This window comes from Microtus oregoni, unplaced genomic scaffold (genome assembly GCF_018167655.1).
Source record: "Microtus oregoni isolate MIOR12 unplaced genomic scaffold, Mior012 000026F_ref0000081, whole genome shotgun sequence".
In the NCBI taxonomy this organism is placed as follows: domain Eukaryota; kingdom Metazoa; phylum Chordata; class Mammalia; order Rodentia; family Cricetidae; genus Microtus; species Microtus oregoni.
The window spans coordinates 5,560,079-5,578,425 of record NW_024543085.1 but is presented as its reverse complement, the minus strand read 5'-3'; the positions used below and the strand labels follow the sequence as shown (position 1 = coordinate 5,578,425).

Genomic DNA, 18,347 nt, shown 5'->3' with positions numbered 1-18,347 from the left:
GGCCCAAGGACTAACAAAGAGGAATGTAAGGTCTGTGGACAGCATGAGGGAAGGAGTCCAGCAGAGGCACGGAGCAGGAGGGGAAAGACTATTCAGAGAAACAACCACTAGCAACCCCCAGATTCAATACAAGATTTCAATATTAGCACCCAACAGACTGATCAGACTTCAGGGAGGATGATCGCAAAGATTTAAACCAACATACATTTAAATCAAACCTTAGGCCGGAGACAATCTTGAAAGCACGAAGAAGTGATTCATGGCCTACAAGTGACTGTCAGAAGATTATCATATTTCTCATCAGAAACTTTGGAGGACAGAAGGTAGTAGGCTGATATATTTAAAGTGTTAAGAAGAAAAAAAAAATCAACCACGAATCCTACATCTGACAAAATTTTCCCTTCAAAGTGAAAGGGAACTTAAGACATTCTTGTGTAAACAACACCCAAAGCAATTCATTAGTAGAGACCTGCTCTGCAGGAAATGCAGACTCCTGTAAAAGTACAGCAGACCATAAAAAATAAAAATTAAACACACTGGTAAACAGAAAACCTCTTACCATTATAACTTAGGTTTTTAGCTCTACACTTGGTTCCCATATAATTTAACAGATAGTTTTGACACACAATGCATAAAGATGTAACTGTGTAGAATCAACAGTGAACTGGAGGAGTTAAAAAAGAAAGACATTTCTGTATACTATTGAGGTTAAATGGGTATGGACCCTAAAGCAGAGTTCCCTTGATACCCAAAGAAAACAGCTTAAACAACATACTCAAAGAAAATGAGATAGAAATGCAGTAAAGGGGGGGCTAGGAAACAACTGGGAGGAGTCCCTCCTGGTTTGTAACTACTTTAAATGAAAATGGATTAAGCTCTAACCGAGAGGCAGACACAGGCAGTATGGATAAACATGATCCAATAAACTTCCCATACAGATAGTAATCAAGAGGACAGAAGATAAGACAATTATATGTGTCCAAAACAGACCACTAAAACATATGAAGGAAAAAATAAGCACAAATATATTTCAAGATCATGAACCATAAGTCTTAACACTGTTAAAATACAGTGTTGATGTAGAGTCAGTATAATTAACAAAATGCTCTATAAATTCAATGAAATCTTTAATAAAATCCCAACAATATTTTCAAAATAGAAAAATTATAATTTATAAAAATTAAAATTTATATGGAATCAAGAGGCCCTAAAAAGTAAAAACAATAATGAACTTATTAGCAGCAAAAACAAACAACATAAAACCTTTTGTATCTAAAGACTTTATCAAGTTAAAAAAAAAATCAAGGCACAAAATGAGTAAAACCCAAATCATATAAATAATTTGGGATTTATGGGGCTTATGTTATGTGATGAACTAAAACTCAGCTACAACAAAATCTGTTCAACTCAAAATGGACATGGGGCTTGAATAGTTCTCCAAAAGATACACAATCAATAAGCAAGTAAAACAATTCCTTATATGTCTATCATTAATGAAATGCCAGTTCGTACTCATAATGAAGGCCACTACCAACAATCACAAGACAAGTGTTGGCAAGCCAATCCAAGAAACTGGAATCTCTGTGTATGGCAGCAGAAATGTAAAACAGAACTGCAGCTGTGGACAGCAGTTCAGCACAGCGGGTCCTCAAAAACTAACACTAATTATCACTGGGTGTGGCGGTGTTTGACTTTACTGCCAACACTTTGGAGGAAGAGGCAGGCAGATCTCTGAGAGCTCAGGTCAGTCTGGTCTTACACAGTGAGCTCCAGGCCAGCCTGAGTAACAAAGTAAGACTAGGTCTCAAAAAGGAGGGGGGGTAATTATCACATGATCCAATAATTCCACTTTGGAATACATACCCTAAAGGCCTTCAGAGCAGAATCCCACAGGTATTTTTTCCCCCACAGCAGTATTAAAAATAACTAAAATGAAGTTGGGTGGTGGCGGCACACCTTTAATCCCAGCACTTGTGAGGTGGATCTCTGTGAGTTCAAGGCCAGCCTGCTCTACAAAGGACGGTTCCAGGACAGCCAGGGCTGTTACAGAGAAACAACTGTCTCGAAAAACACAAAACAAACAAACAAGCAAACAAAAAACCACACACACACACACACACAAACACACACACAAAAACCTAAACCGGGACGCAGGGTGGGGGCGACTCACACCATCTACTAACTGATAAAAGGTTTAGTAAATATGCAAGGGACAATTGATCAATCTTACAAAATGAGAATTCCAATGTTACAAACAGATAAAAGGAGGGCATTCTGTTAAGTGAAACAAAGCAATCATAAGAAGACAGTGTACTTTCAGGAAAACTCAGTCCCAGGGCAGAACTTGGGTTGCCAGGGGTGGGGGTTGAATGGGACTCAGGGTCTGAATGGTATCGAGTTTCAGCTTCACAGAATACAGAGTTCTAGAAAAGGACAACGATAATGGGTTCATCACAGTGTAAATGAAACAGCGGAATTGTACAATTAAAAATGATTAGGATTAGCATTTTAGGTGTATTTTATCACAATAAAAAAAAGTTAAAGATGTCAGTTTCCTACAGATCAATCTGTGTATGCAATGGGATCCAGCCAAAACATAAAGAGTTTTAAAAGTTAAAGAACTCTAAAAAATGTTGTAAAACTTTGGGAAAATGAGAGCACAAATATTTAATATTTATTTATTTATTTATTTATTTATTTATGTATTTATTTTTAAGAAGCCCTGGCTGTCCTGGAACCCAAACTGTAGTCTCACCAGCCTGGAACTCAGAGATCTGCCTGTCTGTCTCACAAGTGCTGGAATTAAAGACCTGCGCCACCAAGGCGAGCCAAGGAATGGGGAATTTTTGAACGGTGAATGGGTGGCGGAAATACACAATGCATACTGCATTTTAAAATAGGCTTACACTGAGGCATGGTGGCACACACAAATAATCTCAGCACTTGGAAGGTGAAGGCAAAGGGATTTAGGACTTAAAGGCCAGCCTAGGGCCACCCTGTCTCAAACACACATCCGCATATGTTCTTTCTCACGACTAAACAAACCAGAGCTGAACAGAAAGATTTAACAATTAGATGTTGAGACTGGCAGGTCAATCACCATGTCTGTAAAAGCATATCAAGTAACAACAGAGTTGCTGTACAACTCTAGACTGCCAGAAAGCACAGCGCTTGAAATGCCCTCAGTGAGACTGACCCTCCAATTTGTGCATGGCTGACCCATGATTCTGCATCTGAAGCAACCTCAATTTCCAACGCGGGGCCTCAGGGAAGGGTGGACACACAGAACATCCCGCAGCTATCTTACCTCCATGGACTCCACACACCATGTCAAATCTTTACTAACCTTTTCCACTCCCAGTCTCGATGTGTCTGTAAAACTACTAAGCCTTGTGACACTAGAATTCTGCCTCAACACCGCCCTCCTCCAAAGCCTATCCATCCAGCACTGGCCTTCCTCAGTGAGATCTACTCTTTGGCAGCTGTGACTGCTGACGAATCACTTCCTCCTGTCCACCCTAGACACACACCTGGTAGTCTTTACCAGAAGGGTTTCATCAGGTTGAAGTGGTGTGGAAAAACGAACAAAACAAAACAAGTACACGTGGAAATGGAATACATAATCCACACAGCATCTGACGTCAAGGGAGGGACGGCTTATACAAGGCATAGTATGAAAATAATTAGTCCTTGGGAAAAGACAAAAGCAACCAGCTGGGGCCTTTTCTAATAATTAATAATGCCAAATGCTTCTAAGATTTCAATATTTTAAAAACAGACTGGGAGAAAACATCTTTCTGCACATTTATCCAGTGAACTGAGAGCTTCTTCAGCTCAGAAGCTGGGCCTATAGAAAACCAGTTTACTCAGTGGGCAAGTCCTGGGGGCAAAGCGGCTGGCTCAAAGGCTGTTTCTTTATAACACTTTAACATGAGTGCACAACATAAAGTCAGATGATTAACAACATAAAAATACAAAAGACTCAGGAAAATACAGAGTTAGTCAAGGCTGCTCAATTTCACCAATGATTAAGGAAAGGTCAAAATGGAGAGGGTCTTTCTAAGCTAGCATACTGGCAGAATTTCTACAGTTTGTTAACAATACAGTACTTACTAACTGGAACTACACACTCTTACACATACTTTTACTGTCTTTTCAAAGAATATTAGGCAATTATCTCAGAAGTGTAACTGAATATACCTTGAACAATCACTTCAAGATCAGAAATTCAAAGCCTTTATAGATATTCGTGAGTCATATGCTCATATGTTGGTTCACACAGTATTAAACTCCGCAACTGGGGCTGGAGAGATGGTTCAGAGGTTAAGAGCACTGGCTCTTCTTCCAAAGGTCCTGAGTTCAATTCCCAGCAACCACATGGTGGCTCACAACCATCTGATCTGGTGCCCTCTTCTGGCCTTCAGGGATACTTGCAGGCCGAACACTGAATACATAATAAACTAATAAATAATAAATAAAAATTTAAAAATAAATAAATAAACTCCGCAACTGTTAAAAACAATGACCTACATGTGTTGATGAGGAAAATATTTGCACCTGTGGCTATTATTGTCATTGGTAATACAGTACATAGAGTATGATACGAGACAAACAAAGAATGAAGGGGCGACCTTTCAAAGGACAGGCGGAGCATTAGATTTTATTTTTGACTCTACCCTGGCTCTCCCCCAAAGTCTGTAGGAAACCTTGTCCGCCTATTATCTCTCCCACCTCCCACAAAAATAGCAGCATGTTGGTTCACACCTGTAATCCCAGCATTTGGAAGGTAGAGGTAGAAGGACCAGAAGTTCAAGGCTGTCCAGCCCCACAAGGCCTGGTCTCAGAAAAGACAAAGCCAACACAATGCCTGTAACTCCTGGTCCCTTAATGTCACCCCTCAGCAGCACTAACTTTACAGTAGAGAAATCCCCCCCCTCTCCACTCCATCAGGATCATGCATTTTCCCCAATACGACCTCATTTTAACTGCAGAAAAGGCATTTTGTAAAACAAAGTACTAAAGCCAACATAGTACAATTTCATTGTATTTTTTAAATAGTTAATACACACACACACACACACACACACACTTCTGTCTATGTAAAACAAAGCAGCTCCCCTCCACACACCTGTGTCGGCTCCGGCCCTGTTTGAGTTCCTGTCCTGACGTCCTTCAGTGATGAACAGCAATGCTCAAGTGTAAGCCAAATAAACCCTTTCCTCCCCAACTTGCTTTTTGGTATGGTGTTTCGTCACAGAAACAGAAACCCTAACTAAGAGAGTCATTTATCTAGAGAGTGAAAATGAAAAGTTATTAATCGCCCATTAAACTTCTTGATCATTTTCAGAATTCTCTAAGATTCACAATCATATGGACTCAAATACCCACTTCCACCTTGACCACAGGCAACAAGACCAAAGCCAAAAAAACAAAACAAAACAAAACAAAAAAAACAAACAAAAGTAGATCACTTCGTCACTTAATCTGTTCACCTTACCTTAAATACTGGTAATTATCTTAGCTATCCCGCAACCTATCCCTCTTTCACTCAGAACCTGATTATTAAAACTAGAAATTGGGGGGTGGGGGGGTTACGTGTAGTGAGGGTGTTGGGGGTCAAGCCCTGGCCTTACATGCCGAGCAGTCAGCGGTACCAGAGACACCACAGGCACACTCTTTAGGCTCCACTTCCTCTCATCCACGTCCAAGCACCAAGTGTTGCCAACGTTACTTTGTCTTTCTAACATCTCTCCTGTGATCCACTGTCTCCTTTCACTCCGCTCTCATGGAAGCTCCTGATGAGCCTGTCTCCCCATACATGCTACTCTTTCTGCTACTCGTCCCTACCTCACGCAAACAGTGGCCCTGCCGCCCCATGAATCATCACGGACTTCTACAGCCACAAGTGTGCAATGAACCATCTTTAATTAGCATGATGTATAAACCTCTGCTTGATGACTCTGTCCACATTTCCACTTCATCTCTCCACTAATCCATTCAATGAGCTTGATGTTAACAGATTCTTAACCACCCCACTAGCTCCACTATTCCTCCGGTATTAGCTGACTAAAATGCCCTCGTCCTTCCATTCCCCATATTCTCACCTCAGCGATTGCAAGTCACGGTTTCTGAATCCGGGTACTAAGGAGTAGCGTGAGCTAGCCAGTGGCGCTGCTGTGTCCTATTCGTGCATAAGATGTTCAGCGGCTTCCCCTCCTGTTTACTAGATGCCAACAGCATTTCTACTAGTAGTGACAACCATAGTGCCTAAGATGTTCAGCGGCTTCCCCTCCTGTTTACTAGATGCCAACAGCATTTCTACTAGTAGTGACAGCCATAGTGCCTAAGATGTTCAGCGGCTTCCCCTCCTGTTTACTAGATGCCAATAGCATTTCTACTAGTAGTGACAGCCATAGTGCGTAAGATGTTCAGCGGCTTCCCCTCCTGTTTACTAGATGCCAACAGCATTTCTACTAGTAGTGACAACCAAAAGCCTATCTGGACAAGAACCAGCGTTCTCCTGAGGAGGAAATCAACCTCAACCAAGAACCACTCCACTAGGAAAGCACAAGGGCTCAGTGAGGACCTGGGTTCAATCCTCCAGAAGCCATGTGAAAAAGCAAGGTGCAAGCCAGGCCTGGGGAAGCAATGCCACCCCTCCCTCCACAGGGACTGGCTGACCAGCTCTTCTCACAGAATTGAGAGAGAACAACTGAGAAAGACCCGACTCTGACCCGCGCTGGCACGAGCATGCACTTACACACGCCCCTGCACTAACCTGGTGAAGCAGTTGCTCATATATACATAAGACACTTCAGAAAGAATATAGCAAAACTAGCTGCAACACTGATCATCTTTAGGGAGCAGGGTTCCTAAGGTAACCAGAGGAGGAGAAAGCTTACTCTTCACATTCACTCTGTCTGGTAACTCTTCCGGTTAGCTTCAGGCTCGACTGCCTCCACCCTGGGCTGAATTTCGTCTTTCAATTATTCCAACAGCCTTCTAGCCAACACTTCTCTTCCTCCCTTCTTTCTTCAGTCCATTTCTGCTTGCATGCCACAGTGATCCTATCAGGCGAAATCAGACTCCATCGCCCGTTTCCTCAAAAGCCTCTACCACCTGCCTAACTTCATTTTAAAAAGCCAAAACCTTAAAATGAGCTTTATCCAATCCTGCCCAATTCTGTTTCCCCAGTGTGTTGTAGCTTTGGACTCCTTGCTTTGTTCCTTAACCACGTGTTGCAGGGTCTTCACGCTTGCTGTCCTTGCTTACACCACCCTCTCTCTCTCAGCTACTTGAGCTCTTTCCTGCTTGGGGGGTCTTCCCCGGGCACATCTTTCACTCACCTTGTTTCTATCTAGAAACAGGGCGTCTGACTGGTTAGCCTATCTGGAAGCCTAGTTACAAGTTTCCAAGTCAAGAAATCTGCAGTGAACTTTGAAAATTTGCCTTTTGAACAAGTTCCTATGAGCTTGATGCTATGAGCCTAGGCACCCCATGTTTATAACCAATGCTGCAGGGCCACATGGGGACAATGCCCTGTGGTAACAGAGACACAGGCTGGAGTGATATAGCAGAACATCAAGGACAACCTAAGACACAAAAGCCTAGAGAAGGCAGCAGATTCTCTAGAGACAGCATAGCCTTGCGAACATTTTAAACGGCTCAGTGTATGGTGCTTTGTTTTGGTAGCCTCAGAACACTACAGCAAACAAGAATGCAAATGGCTACATGGAGCTGGCTATAATTTCAATGCTGTGGTTAAAATGTGCTTCAGTATTCAGCTTTCATTGTAAAATAATCTGGTTCCCAAATTCAGACTCTCCCAATATTGCCTCCCTAGGCCCTGAACGCACCCCACAGTGCAGGGGCAAGGAATTTCTTCCAAGTTTCTCCCTGGCTTCTGCCACCTTCTAATGGGATTCCCTGGTTCATAAAGAACAGCTTCCTTTTTCTACACATAACAGACACTGGCATGGAGAAGGGTATCCTAGCCCTGCCCCCGACCCTGGGGGAGGGCAATTGAATTAGGTGCAAAAGCTTGAGTATACTTTGACATTTGTTTCTTGCTAGATTCATAGATAAAATTATTAACTTTACATTTTATGGAGCAAGTCTTTCCTTTCTTCATTTGAAAGAATAAAAGCGATGTATTATGACATCTATAATCCATAAGTATATTTATCTCATCTTGTATGTTAATTTTTTTTTTTTTTGGTTTTTTTCAGATAGGGTTTCTCTATGTAACAGTCCTGCCTGTCCTCAAACTCGCTTTGTAGACCATGCTGGCCTTGAACTCACTGAGATCCGGCCTATCTCTGCCTCCCAAGTGCTGGAACTAAAGGCTTGCGTCACCATCACCTGGCTAAATTTTTAATTTTTAAAAAGACCTTATTCCCACCAGATTTAGCATTAAAAATGTCTATCTTTCTTTTAACTTTGATAAGATTCTCAACTAAGTGTTTTACTAAAATCTCAATATTCTAAAAATATTGTACTGAAAAACCAAAACTTTTGAGTGTAATAGGTAAATAACAGCCATTAAGGTAACAATTCCTATTTACATTTTATTTATAAATCCACACAAAAAAATTCCAAACAATAATTTCACCACAAGATCTGTCTTTACATTACCATGAATTACAAAGCCAAGCTGCATAACACAATTTTCATTTCAGCAACCTCAACACAGAAAGAGTATACAGCCAACATATTCACCATGCAGCACCTCTATCTACAAACGATCAACCAAACATTAACTCGTTCTATGTACTCTGAAAGAAACTGCTTCTAAAATTCTAAAATTTTCTTAATATTAAATTCATTCACAATTATAGGCTACATGATTGGGGGAATAAAACTTTAAGTGGCCAATAACCACAAAGTATTTGTAAAATGCTGAGTCCTCAGTAAGAGAAACAGGAAAACATAAATTTCAAGTAAATCTGAGACAGTCAATAGTTCTCCACTAGTCCTGAATTTAAGTGACTCATTCTTGCCTTCCTAAATTGCTCTTTTACTTAACATATGGTGAACAAAGTTAACTGAAAATTAACTTGAAAATTTACATTCATTAAATTTACAGCAAGGTGGCAGAAAATAGAAGTTAAGATATACGTGCTCAGGATGCACAATCGTGTATAACGCTCATCTGACGTGTATCTGCTAAGAGCCTGGAAAACTGTCCTCTACTTTCTAAAAACTCAGAGCTCCACTTCCAAACTTAACCAGAACCAAACAACTTGTAATGTGCACAGCCCTTTTTCTTGGCATCCAGGCAGAGCTATCTATGGTCTATGCTCAACTCCCAGTAAATTACCATATTTCTGTTCCTTGCACGATGCCTAATTACTCAGTTTGATGCATAAAAGTTCTCACTGCGTAACTTTTTAATTCAGAATACGGTTTTAGTCTTTATAACCTAAAGTCAATATCGTGGCATCCACAATGAATAAAAAAAAAAAAAACTAGACTAGGAAATTTTTTTTTCCAGAATGTAAGGGACCTTAAAGGAATATTCCAGCCGCTTGTTTTTTTGTTTTTTTAAACACTGAGAGTAGAAGGGAGATAAAAAATTTTCTAAAAAAATCCCCAATTCTCAATCCCGAGTTACAGTCAACTCGTGCTTGAGACTATGCAAATTCAAAGCAGTTCCTTTAACTAGCCACCCTCTAGAAATCCCAGCAGACTTTGTTACCAGAGGGGGAGGAAAAGAAATTTAAATCCTTGTGCGCGCCGCAAGCCCCCAACACACCTGGCTAGTTTAACTCAGCCGCAGGGAAACTTCCAACCGTGCCGAGGCAGCCACAGACAAAGCTGAGCGGCCGTCCGGCCGGCGGGCGACAGGCGCTGGCGCTCGGGACCCGAGCGGCCGGGAGGTGCTCGCACCTGAGTGCAGGGCTGGCGGCCGCTGGGCGCGCGGAGGCCGGGGCGGGGCGGGGCGGCGGGCAGGACCGCTAGGCACTGGCCCGCCCCGAGCACCTCCCGCCGGACCCGCCGGGCAGAGGAGAGCGCAAGGGCGGCCGCTCGCCCGCCCGCCCGCCGAGACACCTGTTTGGCCGCGCTCCCGTCCCCCTCAGTCGCCCCGCCGCGGGCAGCCGAGCCCCGGGACCCGCAGCCCTCGGGCGCCTCCGCCCGCCCTACCTGACATCAGCCGCGGCTCCCTCTCGCCCCTCCCGGAGGCGGGGAGGAAGACGACGACGCGACCCTCGACCTTCGCTGCCCCGGCCGGCCGCAGCACGGGCACGGGCCGCTAGCCAGGGCCGCCCGCGGCCGCCCAGATCAGCCCCCGGCGGCGGCGGCGGCCGAGGCGGGCCCGGCGCGCGCTCCCGCCGCTCGCTCCCGCCGCTCGCCCCGCCCCGCCCCGCCCCTCCCCGCCGCGCGGCCTGACCGCGGCCCGCCCACGGCGCAGTCACCACCCAGGGGTCTGCGAGGGCTGACGTCGCGCGGCCGCCTCACCAGCCCCAGGGAAGGGCGGGGCCCTGGCGGCGTGGGCGGGGACACGGCGACGTGCGGACGCGGGGATTGGCTGGCCGGCGCTCGCCCCGCCCTCCTGCTGAGGGGGCTGGGAAGTCCCGGCTTCCTAGCGGCGAGGGTTTGGGTTTGGCCCCGGTCTAGGGAGGTCGGCTGCGAGGTCGTGCGCTCGCGTCCTCTCTCGGGGGGAGCGACGTTAGCTGGGGGGACAGTAGAGTAGAGGGGACTTAGGGACTGTCATCTGCGGAACAAACCCTAACGCCGCGCTGACCTCTAGCCCATCAGCCCCTTCAGTCTTTTTTCCCTTGTCCTCCCCCAGTATCTCTCTGCCCTAAGAAGTGTGGCATAAGGAAGTATGCAGGAGGGGGCTATGTGACCAGACGTAAGCCCCAGAAGAGCAGAGAGATCCCCGGTAACGATAACGGAAAGCCTCCCGGAAGAACGCCAGTGTGGTGCTTTACATCTGTCCGGCAATGGGCAAGTTCTTTAGAGCTTTGCAAAGCTCCTCTGCCCTTCATTGACAAAGGTGCTGTGAACCAGGAAGCTGTCTCTGCGACAAAGGAAGTGGGCTGCCACCTGTTGAGGCAGCAGGGAGTGGAAGTTAAGATCCACCGACTTTGCTGGCCCTAATCAATACCGACACAGCCAGGCCCCGGGATGGAAAGGTTGGGCCCGGTTTGGTAGATGCTCAACTTAGGCAGTTCAGAGCACACCACGACAGAGCTAATAAAAGTGAGGGTTTTGAAATAAGACACTCAACATTATCTGAGTCCATTTTCTGCCTCTAATACTAACGATGCTGAGTCAGAAAGACCGGTATATTTTGGCTGATTGTAGACAAAGATCAAAGAACTTACGCGTGGTGACATTTTTCACTTGTCAAGTTCTGAACGGAGGCAGCAGGATATTACGACAGGAACAGAGAGCTTAAAAGAGACCTAGCCAAACTGGCTTTTACAGCAATCTCTGGTAACCCATTAAATCATTAGTCACGTGAGTGGATTGAACCATTCCTTAGGGCAGAGTCCTAATCAGCGCGTGTTTACTTAGCCTCACCTGGGGATTAAATTTAAACTTTTGTCTTGGAAAGGCGAAGCCACCACATTCATACCATAGCAGGCTGGGTTCTAGGTAATGGCCCATTCATTATGTAATTTTTGGAGGTTACTGAACGGTGTGTTTGGTAGGAATAATAATATGTATTTGGCCATTGCTATTCATTTACCTCCAATTTACTTGGATTCAGCTTTCGTGCCATTTGCTAAACCAAAAAAAAAAAAACAAAAAAAAACAAAGGAAGTTTAAAACTTGAAGTAGTTAATTATTTTAATCAAGTGAGGGCAGAGCAATAGATAGACAGGCCCAGGCCAGAAGAGAAGGGCAGGGTGTGTGTCTTGTCATTCTGGTAAGTAAACCTTCTCTGATCCACGGTCTTCCAGTTTGTCTCCCAGACACCCTTAGCACGATCCCTCTCTTTTCTTGCTCCTGCTCAGCCCTAACCCTCCCTTCACACAGTTTCCAAAAGAGCATTATACTAGTCATAAAAGGAAAAGATCCACCCAGAAGTCAAAGTGCTCTACATATAAAACAAACCTCAGGATTCTCTGTGTCCCTAATTTTGTTGAACGTTATCATCACTAAAGAATGACATCATTTTAGCAAAGATCAGACCACCCACCCAGGGTAAGTTCCAAGTTTAGTTTATAGTCTTATCTAGCAAAATTACAGACAAAAGGGGATGTAAATAGGAACGATATTAGTCAAATGACCACTCCCTTCCTTAGTTTCTTTTGAAAAGAGCTACTGTTTTATGAAAAACAAAATATGCACATTCAAGCAGATTCAAAACATGCAAACCAATTCAAATAAAAATGCAATGCAGATAAACTGTGATTATTTCATAATCTAGAGATAATAATTTTGAGGATTCTGATGTTCTTTTTGTTATTTCTCTAAAACTAAAAAAAAAGGAAGGAAGGAAGAAAGAACCCAAAGGCACATACTAGCTCAGAAACCGCACGTGTGGCACATGGCTCTTTTCTCATACAGTGATGCATGCATCCCAAGTCCTTCCCATTCAAACAAGTCTTTGATGATCTTACCCCTGTACAACCATGCAGTTATCTCCTTGGGAGTATCCATAGAAACAATGTTCACAGCAGCTAATTTTCTCAGTTTTATTAACTAGGAAAAAATGACTACTTTTGAAAATATACTTTATATTTGGGGTGCCAAACTGACTGGACTCCCTCCTTTAAAACAGATAACTCCCAGCTAGTATTGTCGTCTCGCTGGCATTTAATGTCTCAGAAAAATGCACCAAAGCTCTTGGGAGCAGAATCTTGTGTCAGAGCTCCTTGGAGGAGGACAGGTTGGTATGAGTTGTCTCACCTTGTGACCTTGTGACCTTTCTAGCAGAGGCATGGTATGCAGGACAGCAATGTATCCAGCTGGATTTGTTGACTTCCTCAGACCCATAAGTTATGGCTGGCTGTGTCCATTAGTGGATGCGGGCGTCTCTAGAGCACAAGAAAAGCTTCATGGAAGAAGTGCCCTTTCAGCATTCTGGCCGACACTGACCGCCTTTCTCACAGCAGGGATGTAGTGAGAGCAGCTTCGGTGGCTGCTGTGATTGGATTAAAGAACACCTAGGAGATGACTGGAACACACTCCTGGGTCTCATTTCCTCAGGCCATTAGATACTGATGGTTCTGATCCCTTGATAGATCGGTAATGTTAAGGCATCATGGTGAGGCACGTGAGGCCATGCAACCTTGGACTGAACTCTCTAAAGTCATAGACCAAAGCAGTATTTCCTCCTTTACACTGCTGATGCCGTGTATTAGGTCACGGTGACCAGAAAAGTAAGTGTTGCAGATAGCACAAAGGTGGATCATGTATTAATAAAAGCTGCGAACACTATGATTAGTGCAGGACGTGGAAGAAGGTACTGGGCTCATGCTTGCTTTGAAGAGCCACCTTTCCAGCTCTGGCCTGGATCCTTGTGGACTCCTGTTGCAGGTTTTGTAAGTTGGGTTTGTGTTAATAAACACTGAATGTAATTCCTGATTGATATAATAAGATAGGTCATCATTCATCACTGTATAGAGACTTTAGCACAGAGTTGTGAGATGAAAATAGAGACATACTATGCAGACAAACGATAGTAAGACATTCTCTGCAGATTTGCTTTAATTTCACCCCAATATTAGATATACGCTAACCTGGCCTGGTATGAGAGCACACACACTTAATCCCAGCACTCAGGAGGCAAAGGCAGGTGGATCTCTGTGAATCTGAGGCCAGCCTGATCTACATAGTAAGACCTTCTTTAAAAAGAAAAATCACACACAAAAAAAACAGATAAATAGATTAACAAATGATTTTACAATATTTAAGTTGATGTTTTAAGTTACTTATCTCCACTCAAATGGAAACTGGAAACTACACCCACAAATTCTATAATGCTTCTTTCACTGGCGCACTCAGTGGCTTGTGTTGATAACAACAGAGAGGGTGAAATAGCATGGCCTGACTACTCTGAGAGTTTGTACAGTGTATTCACGCTTTCTTCTTGTTCCCTTCCTTGAATCACTTGCTGGGGAAAGAAACTATCACATCATGGCATCATAGGATCAAAACTTCTGTGGCAACTTTACTGAGAGGCCGCCTCAATAAGTAATTAAGGCTTCCAGTCAGCCACCATGCAAATAATCTTCAAAGCATATCCGCCAATCCCAGTCAATCCTCAGATGACTGAATAGATGGATTCCTAGCCAACATCTTCCTTCCTTCCTTCCTTCCTTCCTTCCTTCCTTCCTTTCTTCTTTCCTTTCTCCCTCCCTCTCTCTCCCTCCCTCCCTCCCTGTGTTCCATTTTCTTTCTTTCTTCTTTCTTTCTTTCTTTCTACATTTAGTGGTTTTTTTGGAGACTGGGTTTCTCTGTACCTTTAGAGCCTGTCCTAGAACTAGCTCTTGTAGACCAGGCTGACCCCATATTCACAGAGATCCATCTGCCTCTGCCTTCTGAGTGCTGGGATTAAAGGTGTGTGCCACCACTGCCTGGCTCCTAGCCAACATCTTAACTGTAACCACCAAAGGGACTTTGAGCAAGAATCATTCAACTAAATTGCTCCCCAATTTCTTTCTACCCCCCTGAGGCTGGGATAATCCATGTTTAAATAATTGTCTTACCTCACTAAATTGAGATGACTTGTTACAGAGCAATAGGTACATAAGAGCTGGGTATAGTAGAGTCTAGAACATTCCCGGCATAAGCAAGTGTGTAATCATTTGTTGTTTGAATGACTGACTATGGTAGACTGTTGAATGATCTGCCATAATGTAATGAGTCACATACAGTGCTGATATTATTTTTGAACTTTGACATCAATATTATATAAAGTTTTTTTACAAAGAACTCATAGAAATCAATTGAGAACAGAATATATCTCATAGAATAGCTCCCATAGAATCTCGATGAGATCTGATATTGACAGTCTTAAATATAGACTTTATATTACATGGCAAATAGAATACACAGTCCCTGAAACTTAGATTCTATGCCTGATTACCCGAGTAATCTAACCCTTCTAAATCTCGATTCCCCTAGCTTTTAACTGGGGGCAATAATCTCGGTCTGTGTCAAGAGACAGCACATGACATTTTAAGTGGCTGTGTAACTGGACAGTAACAGCCTTCTTCTCATTAGGATGCAGTGAGGAGGGACTGTAAAGATGGCTCAGCAGTTAAGAGCAAGCCCTCACATATGCTCTTCCAGAGGACCAGAGCTGTGTCCCCAGCACCCACATCTGACAGGTCACAACTGTCAGTAACTCCCGTTCTTCCCGCCTCCTCGGCCACCAAGTGCGTATACTACACATACAGACAAGCAAACAAACACATGAAATAAATAAATCTTTTTTAAAAAGTTAGATTGATGAAGTTTGCTTTAAAAAATAATCATTAAATATTATGTGTATGCATATCATGGAGATTTTTTCCTAAAGAGGAAACATCTTGCTTGCTGATTCATATATATTTGTAAAATATCAGCTTTATTCATAGCAAACAGGTTGAATTTAATTGTGTGGCAGGATGGTAGCTTATTCTGTGACAGATCTCATTTTATTAGCCTGTTGAAAATTTATTGTGCTTTAAAGAGAATACATAATTATAACTAGCTGCTTTTGCTTTTCAAGAGTTAATTTGTAACTGGGTCCTGTGTCTGCCCCTCTTTGCAGCACAGTGGTGCTTAAATATTCCTCCTCACAAACAAACATTTAACCAATAGTAGTCTGAAGTTGCAGTCAACAACAAGAAAAGAAGTAGTAGACTATATTTTCTTCTCCTTCAGGGAGAAGGACTGTGAGGCACAGGGGTAGCGCTGATGCAGTTACTGAGAGTCCTCAGTTCTGGGGTGCTGTAACAATATATACCAGGGACCTGAAAACCGACCCCGAACAGTTCACATTCCCCCAGGAGTCCCATGCAGGGGAAAGGGAAAGCCAAAGCTCCGGTGCCGGAGAGAGAACCTCCCTCCAGAGAGCTGTCCCAAGGCTCTGAGGGCACAGCTCAGAGGTGAATGAGTGGATGCCAACGCCCTGGCTTCTGTTCACGGTTCTGTGTGACTGGAACTGTCTCAGGAAAGGTGGAGAGAATTTACCAACTTTTCCTTTCCCTGGCTCTGGCCAAACAATAACTTGTAACACAAGGGCCTGCTGCTTGTTGGGGTTTCTATCCTGCCCAGTTCCCACAGCCCGTAAGCCCCCAAAGAAAATCACACACAGGTCTACACAAGTTATAAACTGATTGGCCCATTAGCTCAGGCTTCTTATTAGCTCTTGTAGCTTTTACAAACCCATTATTCTTATCTATGTTAACAACATGGCTCAGAACCTTTTTCAGCAGGGCAGGTCACATCCTGCTTCTTCGGTGGTCTGAACAGAACTGGCAAGGGAGCTTCCTTTTTCCCAGAATACTCCTGTTCTCATTTCCCCACCTCTACTTCCTATCTGGCTACTGGCAATCAGCACTTACTTGAAACGTAATTGACAAAATACAGAACTGTCCCCCACCAATAACTCAATCTGTTTTCCTTCTCAGAGTTCTATTTTCTATTTCCTTTTGAAACACAAAAAGTTAAGGCGGTGGGGTTTCAGACCTAAGTGCCTGGTATCAGCGTGGGTAAGAAGTTTCTGCATCAGATTGAGGAAGCTTGGCCTTCATGTACAGTGCAAGCACTGCTCTTGCAATTCCCAAGTCTCCCTGGCTTCGTCCTGCAGTTGTCCCCCCTTATCCATGAGGAATAGGTTTCAAACCCTTCACTGCTTAACAGAAGGGGCACCCAGTGCCAAGCCCTATACTATGTTTCTTCCACACAGAAATAGCTATGATAAATTTTAATTTATAAAGTAGACATAGTAAAAGATAAACAATAGCTAATAAAGTAGAATAATTATAATAGTACCCTATTAAAAGCTGGTCTCCCTTCTACAATCCTATGGTACCTTAGAAACCCCAGTATATAATTCGCTTTTCTTGTTAAGAACTTTTAAACCTTTCATTTAAAGAAAGTACATTCTGGCTTCTCTTTGCTGTAGCCATAGTGTTAGCATCACCATCCTCTCACTTTGAGGCCACTATTAAATAATAATAAGAGGGTTCCTTGAGTGTGAGCAGTGTATGCCGTGGTGAGCTGAAGAGGGTTCCTTGAGTGTGAGCAGTGTGTGCAATGGTGAGCTGAAGAGGGTTCCTTGAGTGTGAGCAGTGTGTGCCGTGGTGAGCTGAAGAGGGTTCCTTCAGCGTGAGCAGTGTGTGCAATGGTGAGCTGAAGAGGGTTCCTTGAGTGTGAGCAGTGTGTGCCGTGGTGAGCTGAAGAGGGTTCCTTCAGCGTGAGCAGTGTGTGCAATGGTGAGCTGAAGAGGGTTCCTTGAGTGTGAGCAGTGTGTGCCGTGGTGAGCTGAAGAGGGTTCCTTCAGCGTGAGCAGTGTGTGCGGTGGTGAGCTGAAGAGGGTTCCTTGAGTGTGAGCAGTGTGTGCCATGGTGAGCTGAAGAGGGTTCCTTGAATGTGAGCAGTGTGTGCAATGGTGAGCTGAAGAGGGTTCCTTGAATGTGAGCAGTGTGTGCAATGGTGAGCTGAAGAGGGTTCCTTCAGCGTGAGCCGTGTGTGCCGTGGTGAGCCGACAGAGGAGATAGTTGTGACGTGTGTACTGAGTGAGTGGTGTGCACAGTGATGGTGCGCTAGACAACGGGGTTAGTCCTTGCCCGAATGGAGTGGGATGGCCTGCGATTTCATCATGTGAATTAGAACTACGCTTTTGAGTGAGGTAACCCTGACACAGAAAGACAATTATCACATGTACCCACTCATAGGTGGTTTTTAAACATAAAGCAAAGAAAGCCAGCCTACAAATCACAATCCCAGAGAACTTAGACAACAATGAGTACACTAACATAGACATACATAGGTCTAATGTACATGGGAAGTAGAAAAAGACAAGATCTCCTGAGTAAATTGGAAGCAGGGGGACCTTGGGGGAGGGTTGAAGGGGAGGGGAGGAGAGAAAAATGTAGATCTCAATAAAAATCAATAAAAAAAAAAGACACTGGGAAAGGAAGGCTGGTGCACTTTCTGAATTGACCGACGGAGGAAGGGCGAACCGTGAAGAGCAGAGCAGGGCAAGAGATAAAGTCTAGGAAATACTTTTAACCTCAAGGGAAGTGGACTCAGCATGACTCACATATTAGCGTGAAAACAGGCTGCAAGGCATGTACCAGGAACTGGTCTCATCTCGACAGTGCTGCTCATCGGGTCAGGTTCCCGGACTTTGTGTTCTCGAACTTCCTGGTGTGATAGCCACAGTATTCCTCTGG

The 18,347-nt window shown here is 44.0% G+C and overlaps 1 protein-coding gene across 2 annotated transcripts in view; it reads right to left on the bottom strand.

Annotated features, from left to right (window-relative positions):
- The window catches only part of C1galt1 (core 1 synthase, glycoprotein-N-acetylgalactosamine 3-beta-galactosyltransferase 1), a 33,818-nt gene extending 23,480 nt beyond the window's left edge, over positions 1–10,338 (bottom strand). Inside the window, exon 1 of one of the 2 annotated variants that reach the window (XM_041675509.1) lies at positions 10,144–10,338. In XM_041675509.1, the coding sequence (XP_041531443.1) occupies positions 10,144–10,150 (7 nt within the window). In that variant the 5' untranslated portion in view covers positions 10,151–10,338. Of the gene's footprint in view, positions 1–9,754; positions 10,115–10,143 lie in introns of those variants that run through there. The other variant, XM_041675510.1, reaches the window with a different exon arrangement.
- Between the last annotated feature and the right edge of the window lie 8,009 nt (positions 10,339–18,347).